General features: G+C 39.2%; 1 protein-coding gene across 5 annotated transcripts in view; it reads left to right on the top strand.

Annotated features, from left to right (window-relative positions):
- The window catches only part of LOC110293047 (Scm polycomb group protein homolog 1), a 118,206-nt gene that overhangs the window by 78,238 nt on the left and 27,808 nt on the right, over nucleotides 1–12,160 (top strand). For all 5 annotated transcript variants that reach the window (XM_029475974.1, XM_029475976.1, XM_029475975.1 and 2 more), the window contains one exon: nucleotides 10,599–10,828. In XM_029475974.1, the coding sequence (XP_029331834.1) occupies nucleotides 10,599–10,828 (230 nt within the window). The remainder of the gene's footprint in view (nucleotides 1–10,598; nucleotides 10,829–12,160) is intronic.

A 12,160-nucleotide genomic window follows, 5' to 3' on the forward strand; every position in this document is an offset into this window, starting at 1 on the left:
AGATCCTTCTTTCCTTAGTAGCTGTCAGCTGTTCAGGGTTGGGATACCCTCTTCCTGCTTCGTGCTGGAATTGCTAACTGGGCTGGTTTTGTGCAGATTTTATGTGTATAGGTAACCACAATATCTATAAGTTCATGTGTGCAATAGCCATGTCAAGGCTAAGGGTCAGAATTTCATAGCCCTTATCCTCTGACTTCCACTTTCTTTCTATCCCCTCTCTGGAGATGTTTCCTGAGCTCTGGGGTGGTGACACAGATGTCCCACCCAGGCAAAGGACTCAGAGTCACTTGTTCTTAGAGCTTAAAAATCCCCACCAAAAAAAAAAAAAAAAAAAAAAAAAAAAAAAAAAAAAAAAAAAAAATTAGTCTTAAGAATTTTTTCTCAGTTCTCTAGATTTGCAGTTACAAATGAGGACTCCATTGTTTCTTTTTAAGTGATGGTATGTTAAATACATTTAGGCATCTTTTTCTATGCTGAATATTAAAGCCTTAAGTTTTGGGTCTTAATAACCTAACCAGAGGAAAAATTTAAACATATATGCATACATACATACATACATACATACATACAGAGAGAGAATTGTGTTACATTTTATATGTAATTCCATATGCTCTGTTACTGCTGTAAAGAAGATAAAATTAGCAATAACTTCTTCTTTAGGACACCTATTACTGCCTACTAAGGTTTATTTAGAAAATATAGAAAGCAGTAGAATCCTAAAGTCACTTATTATTATATAGAGACATGCCTAATTTCTTAACATCCCTCACTTTTATGCTCCATTGTTTCTCTTTAAGTAATGGTATGTTAAACACATTTAGACATCTTTTCTATGCCAAATACTAGAGCCTTAAGTTATGGTCTCAAAAATACAAGACAGTCAAAGAAATAAAATATTTTTAAGAACCTTGGCTGCATACTGCATTTTTACTTTTAAAATGTATTTTTCATCTTTAGCCAAAAATCTTTCTATTAAAACCTACCAGAAAACAGTATCCAGGTAGAATTTTGGCTGCTTTTATCATATGGGTTTAAGATTATATAGCATACAGATACAATGTTCCTAACTACAATTATTGCAAATCAGAAGCAAATAGGTTGATTTTTTTGCCTGTTTTTTACTATTCTTATATGTATGTTATTGTTCAAAAACAGGCCTTATCTGGAGTTGTGACTGTGAAGCTCAAAAGTATTCCCTAGGGAAGAAAATGTGTATAATCTGTCTAAAATCCATGCCTAATGCTTTGGCAGCTACATATAATCTTGATTAACCTCTGTTGTGGGTTTATAGTCTACTAAGGACTTTTAAAAAGAGCACTGAAAAAGTAGTCAACATAGAGCAAAATCCTGAACTAAGTCCTAGCTTATATATTATAGCTATGCCCCTAGCACCTAGCATGGGTAAAGATCAAGTTTAGGAAATATAGGTAACAGTATTGTCCTTAGTAAATTACATTTCTCAGACTAAATAAATAAGCAAAAGGCTGAAGACACACTTCAGTGCATAGTGTTTGTGTAGTATTTGGTAATCTTGATTGAATCAGTTATTTCATTATTTCCTAAATTAATTTTCAAATTTTCTAATTTTATTCATATTCATTAACTGAAATGATCCCTGCAAGAAAGTTAAGTTATTGACAACTATGCTAAGCCAATTAAAGTTTTTAGTTCTTTTATTAATGGCCAGACCAAGAACCAGCTCATACTCTGAAAAGTCTACCCAAGCTTAGAGGCACAACTTTTTACATCAGTGTTTGAAGGGGCCTTACGGACGGACTTGTGGGTGTGTGGCTAGTAACATCTGATTTTTTTTTTTAAGGTCGGTGGTTACTTCCTAGTTCCTATGTAGTACATTTGGGCCATGGTCAAGATCATGGACAATCCCAGGAGCATGGCCAAGGCAAATGTGGCTGTTAGGGGTAGAAGACTGGCAAGTGACCAGGCAGGCAGGATATAACATTAGGATGGTATGGTGTCACTTCAGTCATTTCATTAGCCTGAATCATTCAATAAGAGAGAGTTCTCTTTGCAGCCCCCTAGGAGGAACAACAATATGAACTAACCAGTAACCCCAGAGCTCCCTGAGACTAAACCACCAATCAAAGAAAACACATGGTGGGACTCATGGATCTAGCTGCATATGTAGCAGAGGGTGGCCTAGTCGGTCATCAATGGGAGGAGAGGCTCTTGGTCCTGTGAAGGTTCTATGCCCAAGTATAGAGGAATGCCTAGGCCAGGAAGCAGAAGTGGGTGGGTGGGTGAGCAGGGGGAGAGGGAAGAGGATAGGGGATTTTTGGAGGGGAAACCAGGAAAGGGGATAACATTTGAAATGTAAATAAAGGAAATATCTAATAAAAAAAATAAAAAGAGAGCTTTCTCTTTCCCCTGACAGCTTTACTACCACTTGCCATGTTCTCAGAAGCTAATATGGTCAAGTTAATTAGCACACAAACTGCTGCTCCCAGGGCTTCCATGATGAGGAAGCTGTGATGGTGAAAGCATCCTAGCTGTTGGCAGGAGTATGAGGAACACTGCTTAGCAGTCAGGAGCAGATGAACGCTGGTGCTCCCTGGCTCTCTTCTTTTTGTTCAGAGAAAGCTTTCTTTCTTCTAGGCTACATAACAAAGACTAGAATGGTGTCCAGCTCTACCTCTTTAACTTTGAGGAAGCTTGTTCTCCTCGTTTGTCAGGAGACACTGCCAGTCTTCACAAGAGTTTCTTTAAGGCCAAGTGAAAGCCCAGGTGTATAAGAACTTAAGTACTGAGGATTGAGGACTTAATTCTTTCCACCTTAGTGGAACTGAAATGTGTTGAAGTATACTTATGTCCTTCATCCTTCTCCGATATAAGACAGTCATTAAAGTGGTTAATCATCTACATCTAGAAAAGTGAGAAAAGATTATATTTAAATGTCAACTTCAAGGTCATATCATAAGGGACAGAACTAGAATTAGGTCCCTGGTCCCTTGATAGCATCTCTTTTGTCAACCAAGATAATTAAGTTAGAACGTGCAAGGTGGATTGGGGCTTTCTAACGGAAGAACTTCCAGATCTTCCCCCAGGATAGCTTCTTTGGATGTAGTTATTATGGAGCTATTAAATTAGCCTGAAACCTCATCTCAGTGTTGCTCACAAAAGACACGCATGACCTGAATTTTAAGAACTGTCCAATATAACTGTTTTCCTCTCTCTAGATCTTTCAGTCCAGCGAATGTGATTTCCTCCCCAGTTCATAGTTGTGTACTATATGCTTACGCTTTAGAGAAAAGGAGAAACAAAACTATTAGAATTGCAGAAAAGAGCTGGGACAGAGGACTGTTCTTCTCTTGTTATCTGGCTTCATTTCAGTTCTGTGGACATGTGCTAAGTACCAGCTAAGAGCCCTGTTTGTCATATGACTAATTATCTCTTTACTCAACTTAGGTTGATAGTCTGTCACTATCTTGGGACCAATAATAATCAGTTTAAAGTGGGCCATTTGGCTTGTTTAGTTATTCCAGCTAAGGCATAAAATAAGAAGAACACTGAATTTAAATGAGTTAAGGTTTTTTTCTATACAAGAAAGAAAAGAACTTTCTCACAGTATTGCTGTAGATAGAGAGCTCTAATATCGTCAACTTTAGTAGTAGTGTATGTACTGGGCTGTTTGTAGATAGTCATAGAAAGTGGACAGAAATTAGTGCTGGAAACACACTGGTTTTTCTACTCTCTACTTTTTATTTGGTCTAAGACCCCAGCCTGTGAAACAGGACCACCTACATTTGAGGTAGATCTTCACATCTCCTTAAAACTTTGTAGAAATAACCTCACAAACACGCCTAGAAATTTGTCTACTAAAAGATTCTAACATCAAGTAGACAAGATTAACTGTCAAATATATTTTAAAGACTTCAAACAAATTTTATATATATTTTCATATTGCTGCAGAAGAAATTAAAACATAGAACTTTAAAAATACATTTTCTCCAATTTATTTTTTTTTATCTGTGTGTGAATGTTTTTCCTGCATTATGTCTGTGAGCCATGTGTGTGCCTGATGCCTAAGGAGGCCAAGAAAGGATGCAGACTCCTTGGGACTAGAGTTACAGACAGTTGTGAACTGTTGTGCGGGTGCTGCAGCAGTTTCCAGCAGATGTGCTGGAAGAGCAGCCAGTGTTTTTAACTGCAGAGCCGTTTCTCCAGTCCAGAGTGAACTTTTAAAAACAGGAGTATACGAACACATATTCACAGAAACAAACAAACCAGGTATCTATGAACAGATAAACATTTAAAAACAGGAGTATACGAGCACATATTCACAGAAACAAACAAACCAGGTATCTATGAACAGATAAGCAGAAATGTGGTTATGAAACTCGGTGTTAAAAGGACTGGGGTGAGGGGAGGGGGAAGAATGAATATGAATGCCCTCTATAATAATATGGACAAACCCAGAGGGCTTTTTGCTAAGTGAAATAAGCCAAGCATAAAAGGATAATACTACATGATTCTACTCATATGAAGTATCTAAAATAGCCAAATGTATAGAAGCAGACTAGATTGGCAGTTGCCAAAGGGTATGTGAGAAAGAGATACGGACTTGTTACTCAGTGAATATAAAGTTTCAGTGGCACATGGTAAGTTCGGAGACTACTGTATAACACAGTGCCTATATATACTGTGTGCTTAAGATATTGGTAAGAGTGTAGTTCTCATGTTAAATGTTCTCATCACACACACAAAAGGAACTCATAATGAATCAGAAAAAAAATTTTGGAGATGATGACTATGGTTTTTACCTTGATTATGGTACCATAAATATGTGCATGTATCCAAACTCGTCAAACAATGTACATTAAAGTTATGCATACTTATATACAAAGAAACTGTTTTTATTTTTATGTGTGTGTGTATGTTTTGCATGTATGTATGTCTGTGTCCACAGGCCAGAGGAGGACATGAACTGAAGTATGACTGTGAGCTGCCACATAGCCGCTCGCTAGTAATTAAGCCTGAGTCCTGGAAGAGCAGCCAGTGCTCTTAACCACTGAGCAATCTTTCTAGACCTGAGAAAGCTACCCCTGAAAACTAGGTTTTAAAAGTATTTAGTAGTGAATAAATATTGCTCAAGAAAAAACATTACACAAGTAGATGTTTGGTTACCAGTGATGCCCATAAAGTAGTGTCATTGTCATCTCCGAGTCTTACTGCCTCCCTCTGCTAACCTAGGCCTAGTCATGGGAGCCTCTAGCCTCTTTACAATTTTATCTAGGCCTAGAATGTTTTCAGCCTCTGAGAGTTACTGCTAAATAAGCTCACCCCTTCCTAGACCTTTCTTAACTCTGGCTGGCTGATCAATTCAGCTGTTCTGGTTCAAAATTACTCTCCACACTGATTCAATCTGGCTTCTCTCAGCTTCTCCTAAATTGTTCTTTTCTACCTCAAACTAACTTCAGCAATCTGTTCTCATCTTCTGGCTCCTTCTCATCCTCTGGCTTGTTCTCTTTTTCCTGTGTCTAGCTGGTTCTCTCTCTACAACCTGTCTTGTACAACTGTCCAGTAAAAATGCCTCCTTCCTTCTTCCCCTCTCTGCACTGCTCTCTTAAGTAGCTTCCATTCCCTCTCTTCTCATGAGAGTTGGGCATATCCCATTCTGTCAGATCTTTCTCTGATTTGTCACTTTTTCTGCCACTCAATTAGACATTACTTTGAAACATGGGTGTTTCCTTTTACAAAGGAACTTCACCTTCATTGTTTGGGATGAGTGGTATATTCTAAGGGTGTCTCTGTATTTCAGCCATAGGATTAAAGGTGTATGCTAAGGGCTGAGCCACACCACAGGTCTGGTCTTTCAGTAAATAACACAGTCTCGGGGTTCACAGCTGATTAAATATCCTGCAACAGAGTAGCCTCTGGAAAACTCCATCATGAGAGAATGAATGTGAAAAGGGAAAATAATACTGATCACCATTAGAAACTCAAGAAGGATCTTTTTCCTTTCTTTTTGTGTCTCTGTGTGTGCATGTTCATGTGTACATGTAAGCATATACATGAGTGCACATGAGTTTGGAGGACAGAGGCCAAACTTCAGGCACTGTCTGCCTTGGATTTTAGAGACGAGGTCTCTTATCAGCCAGCTTCAGGGATTTATGTTCCCATCTCAACACTATGGTAACAAGCATATACCATAATGCCTGGCTTTTTATATACATGCTGGTGATCAAACTCAGATCCATGTGTTTGGGCAGCAAGCATGTTACGGACTAAGCAGTCTCCCTGGGCTCCCCAAGTGCTTGTGATGTGAGCTACCATTCTTAGCTTAAATAGCATTTAAAAATCTGTCCCTCTTTTTAAAATGTGTATGTGTGCTGTAGGACACGCCTAGGGACTCATGATGCTCACGAACACATGTTCAGTCAGTGCCCAGCCTAAATCCATTTTACTAATAGTGCACATTTGGATAATTTCAACTTTTCAGTTATTAAAAATAACACAAGAGAACCATGCCTAGGTCCATGGTCCTGCTGCAGCCAAGGGCTGTATTGATGTCTGTGGCCCTTTTACCATGGAAGGCCAGGTAGACATCCATGTTCTGTGCTGCCACCTAAAGCCATGTTGATGTCCATGGACCGGGCTGCCACTGGGGCCCATATTGGTGTCCATGGCCTGTACTGGAGCAGAGGGTCATGTTGATGTTTGTATTTTTGGCCTGTACTGTTACCAAGGGTTTTGATGGTGCCCATGGCCTGGATTTTCCCAGAGGCCATGTTGATGTGCATGATCTGTACTCCCACCAGAGACCATGTGGAAGCCCAATATGTGCTCCCTTCCTTTTAAGGGCAAAAAAACCCCAAAAACCAAAAAACAAAACCCCCCACTTTTGTAGTTGTATCAATGACTGCAGACTTACAGTTGAGAAAGGCAGACATAGAAAATTTCTCTGACAACTCCTACCACCCACTCCCACCACTTCCAAAAAATAACAGTCTAGATGAAAAGCCATTGAGGAGAACTCTTAAAAACTGTGATGAAGTGATGCTGAAGTGTAGCTCTCTGCAATTGATAGCATCTGGCACGGGTGCGGGTGGGGAAGGACTCAGATTTAAGAGGCTGACCACTGGGAGTTTTACAGTGCTCCACTGAGTATATGGGTAATATAAATTGGGTACTGCTGCCGCTGCCGCCTCCCCCTCCTCTTCCTCTTTTTCCTCTTCCTCTTTCTCTTCTTCCTTTTCCTCTTTATCTTCTTTTTTGTCAAGGGGAGTCACAAGGATGAGGAGGCAGACCTGGGAGGACTGGAAAGTGTGATCAGGGTGCATGATGTAAAATTTCCAAATAATCAATGAAAATATTATATTGGAAAAATACTGCTTTCAACATATATGCGATATAAGTATGCTAGAGTGTATTCCTATGATTGTAATTGCTAAATCATGTGGTAAATACATCCTCTAATTTATTCAGTAATTCATATGATGCCCTACCATAATGTGACTCAGTAAGCCACACTTGACATGAGATGTTGCCAGAGTAAGTATGTAAATCTTATCAATTGATCTATTATCCCTTTTCAAATGTATATTCCCCCTAGGCTCTAAACCAAACTGTACATTGCTTTAACTGTATGTCACTCTCACCTTCAGAATATAGAATAATTCCTGTATTTGTCTGTCTGTAACAAGGCCAGTTATTTTGTTAGTTTTGGTGTGTTTGACCTCAAAAAGAATTGATTTGAAGGAAAGATGGTGTGTATGTGATATTCTTGGTCCATCACATTATAAGATAACCCGGGGTGTTCTAGCTGTGGTGGTGTTAGCTTTGATCATAGGTTGGGGTGCTACCTTTTCCACTTTCCTGGAACTTCATCCTCACTTTCTGTTGGATTCATTTTTAGGCCACTCTTTAGTCTCCTCTTCTATACCGTTTTCTATCTAACTGATGCACATTAATGTGTCTTAGAAATTATCTTCTTTCCTCTTTTTTTGATTATGTATTCATAGTCAACAAAATCTCATTTATTCTAATGGTTTTACATACCAGTAAACACACTGATTATTCTCAAATTTTTATCTTCAAATCCAGCATCTCCTTTGGATTCCAGATTGAGATGTATAACTCCCTAATTAACATTTCCATATTTTAACGTCTAATAGGCAGTTCCTAAGAAACAAGTTTAGAAACTCAGTTCCAGATCTCTTTCTCTGGTGTTTTCCATCTCAATAAAAAGCGTCATTATTCTCCCAGCTGGTCCAGCTAATAACATTGTATCATGTAAACTCCTTGTTTTCATTAGATATGATTTTAATGGAATGTGTTCAGTATATTTTCCTGGTTTGTTTGCTAATGTTTGGCTACATTTAATCAAGTAGATGTAACTTTTATGTGAATGATGGGGATCTGAACTTGGACCCTCATTCTTGTGTGGCAAGAACTGAGCCTTCTCTTCAGCCCTATTTTGTCTTCTCTGTTTCTTTTATTCTGCTACAGTTTATTTTAAGCATCTCAAAGTCTCCCTCATAGTATCCTGTTCCTTCAAATTGATTTATCTTGTCAATCTAGATTATTTTGTTCTACAAATTGTATGTGTATTCTGGCTCTTTCTTATTTAATTTTTATTTGGCTTCTTTTATGCAGCATATTTCTATGAGATTGAGCTATGTTGTTGCATATAAAAATGGTTAGCAGTAGTTCATTGTGTTTCTTGTGATGTTCCTCTGTATGAATATACTACATTTTTTTAGAAATCTGTTCTGCTGTTTGTCATTTGAGTTGTTTCCATCATTTACCTCACAAAAAAATGTGATGTCCAGCACATGTCTGATGGTGGCCATATCTTTTGTTGGATCATAAGGTATGCAACTAAATAATTTTCCAAAATGATTTATGTTCAGACCAGTAGTGTTGAATTCTAATTGCTTCACATCCTTCACCACTATTAGGGATGGATTTTAATCCTTTTGATTTTGGAAATTTTGATTGGATATAGTAATTTCAAATGTTTTGTATGTTTTTGTGTATTTATATGCTGGTGTATGTGAGTACTGGAAATCAGAATTCAGATGAGCATGCTTATGCAGCAAGCACCTTACTGACTGCCATCCCCTTAGCAACCCCTAAACCTGGTTTTTTGTTTGTTTGTTTGTTTGTTTTTTATTTTTTGAGATGGGGGTCTCATTGGCCCACTTTACCTGGTAAATTTGGCTGGCTGAGCAGTGAGCCCCAGGTTTCTTCCCATCTCTGCCTTTCCAGAGATAGGACTACAAGTGCACACCACCACAGCCAGCTTTCTTAGATGGATTCTGGGTTCAGACTTAAGTCTTTGTGCTTGCATAGCAGTGGCTGACCTATCTACCCAACTTGATCTACTCAGTCTTAGTGCTATTCTTCTCTAACCTAGTCTCCACATTGCTACCTCATGTCCAGCTACTCTAACTTCAGACACACAAACATGTTCCCCGGATTGGAAGCTGTTCTGTTCACTGTTCTGTCTATCCGTAGGACTCAAAGAAGTATATAATCGATAGCAAGTGCTCAGTTACTATTTGTGTGATGAATTAAGTATTCCTTATCTCTAAATATTCTCAATTTAAGGAGAAGATGAATGATTGGCATAAAACTAAGGAGTCCTAGAACACAGATATCCACAGAATACTTTAGAAGGTATCCTAGTCAGAACTTAAGTGAAAATGTGGCCGTGTATTAAGCTTTGAGAACTGAGTATTGATACATGTGTAACCAAGAACAATAAGAAGCTCAATACATAGGGCAACTGGAATATAAAAGTAGATGACACAGTATGACATTAGGCATAACTAGAGCACGAAGCAGAAGCGAAAGCCCATACTTCTTGGAAATTACAATAAATAACCTTGCAGTTAATGAAGAGCAAGCACTTTAAGTTAAGGAGTATGATTCCATTTCCATTTTTCACTCCCCTCACTGCAGTTACCATGCGAAAACCTCAACCATGGTGATGTGGCCTTGGCTGTCTGGGCTCAGTTGAAAACAAAAGTTCTTGCCTCACTGAGTAACCTGGGAGAGACATCATTTCCTCTTTAATTAGAGCTCTATTCTCATCAGAAGAAGGGTGTAGACACCTGAGCTCTGTCCCAGTTCTGAACCTCTGGGACAGAAGTGCAAACTATTTTTCCTTCTGTCTGGGTGGTGTGCTGGCTGATCTTATGTCAAATTTACACAAGCTAGAGTTATCTGAAAGGAGGAACCTCAACTGAGAAAATATGCCCATAAGATCCAGCTGTAAGACATTTTCTTAGTTAGTGATTGATCGGGGAGGACCCAGCCCATTTGGAGTGGCATCTTTCCTAGGCTGGTGGTCCTGGGTTCTATAAGAATGTAGGCTGAGGAAGGCATGCAGAGAAAATCAACAACAGCAAGCCTCCAAGGCTTCTACATCAGTCCCTGCCTTCAGTTTCCTACCTTGTTTTGAGTTCCTGTCCTGACTTCCTTCAGTGATGGACTACAATATGGGAAGTAGTGTAATCCCAATACACTTCCTTTCCAGCTTGTTTTCTGGTCATGGTGTTTTGTAGTAATGGAATCCCTAAGACAGATGGAAATGCAGGTGGAGGGATGATAGGATGAATCTTTTTTTCTTACAGTTGTGATTCCAAAGAATCCGTCCCCTTCATCTGATGTGAGCACTGAGAAGCCCAGCATCCACAGCACCAAAACTGTCTTGGAGCATCAGCCAGGGCAGAGGGGGCGCAAACCAGGAAAGAAGCGGGGCCGAACACCCAAGATCCTTATTCCCCATCCCACCTCTACCCCATCCAAGTCAGCTGAACCTTTGAAATTTCCAAAGAAGAGAGGTCCCAAGCCTGGCAGTAAGGTAGGTAAAAACGTGGGTTTCCCAGAAAGAGGTACAGGAGAGCAAAGAGGAAATTCATTCATATGTTTCATCTCAAAAAAGAGCACATCTAGTCATCTTGCCCCCCAGGTGGATGGATTTTAAGAGGAAATCCTATATTTTCATTCCTGCTTAGCACTTATATGGAGTTTGCTAATGTTAGAGTAGGAAACAAATTTTGGGTTTTGAGAGGATCTATCTAATGTCTTCCATAGATAACAGTCCTGCCCCTCATTATCCTTCACAAAATAGATATCTAACATGTAAACAGAGTATGTCAATTGTGTAAATGTATTTCTTTTGTTATTCCTACCATTTCTTTTAAAGAACGTCACTTAATCACTTAATGCCAGGCTATAGTAGTTGCTATCGCATCCACATCATGACTATCACAGATCTCTGAGAAGTACTATTAGCATTATTTTATTATGGAGTAAGTTAAAACGTAGACTTGTGAAAAGGTTGCAGTGATAGGTTCCTAGATCTAGTTCCAAGGTTGCTACAGAATACACACCTTCTATACCTACGAGACATATATTTTCTTCTAATGTGGGAAAAGACCAAGTCCAGCTTCACTGAGCATTGTTGCTGAACGTACTACTTCTTCTTAAGTCATCCCATCTATTCATGGATATCTTCCCTAGCACAAGTAATGGTATGAAAACTTCTCTATGGCCTCTGTTAGCATTTCACCTCTACTTGACTCCCAATGATCAAAGATTTCTCAGAGCCTCCCTCCTGAGCTAGATTAATTGAGTCACCCTATGGAAAAAATATCCTGTTCACACTGGATTTCCACTGCAGTTTCCATATTTCCCCAGCGTTGGTTATTTGGATGACTTATTTGTTGTTCTTCTTAGTAACTCTAGCTAACCTCTGTCCTCAGAGTCAATTACCTAATCTTCTCTTTTCCTCCTGCAGTGCTGTTCTATATATGAAAGATAGATGGATAGATGGATGGGCCGATGGATGGATAGATAGATGGGTAGTTGGATGAGTGGATGGATGAATGATTTTAGTTATGATGTTGCCACTCTTAGTTGTCTAATTTTTGATTGGATATAAATTCTTAATGTTAGGACCCTGATATAGCTGTCTCTAGTGAGACTACGCCGGGGCCTAGCAAACACATAAGTGGATGCTCACAGTCAGCTATTGGATGGATCACAGGGCCCCCAAAGGAGGAGCTAAAGAAAGTACCCAAAGAGCTAAAGGGATCTGTGACCCTATAGGTGGAACAACATTATGAACTAACCAGTACCCCGGAGCTCTTGTCTCTAGCTGCATATGTATCAAAAGATGGCCTAGTCGGCC

Source organism: Mus caroli, chromosome 4, assembly GCF_900094665.2.
Source record: "Mus caroli chromosome 4, CAROLI_EIJ_v1.1, whole genome shotgun sequence".
NCBI classification, from domain to species: Eukaryota; Metazoa; Chordata; class Mammalia; order Rodentia; family Muridae; genus Mus; species Mus caroli.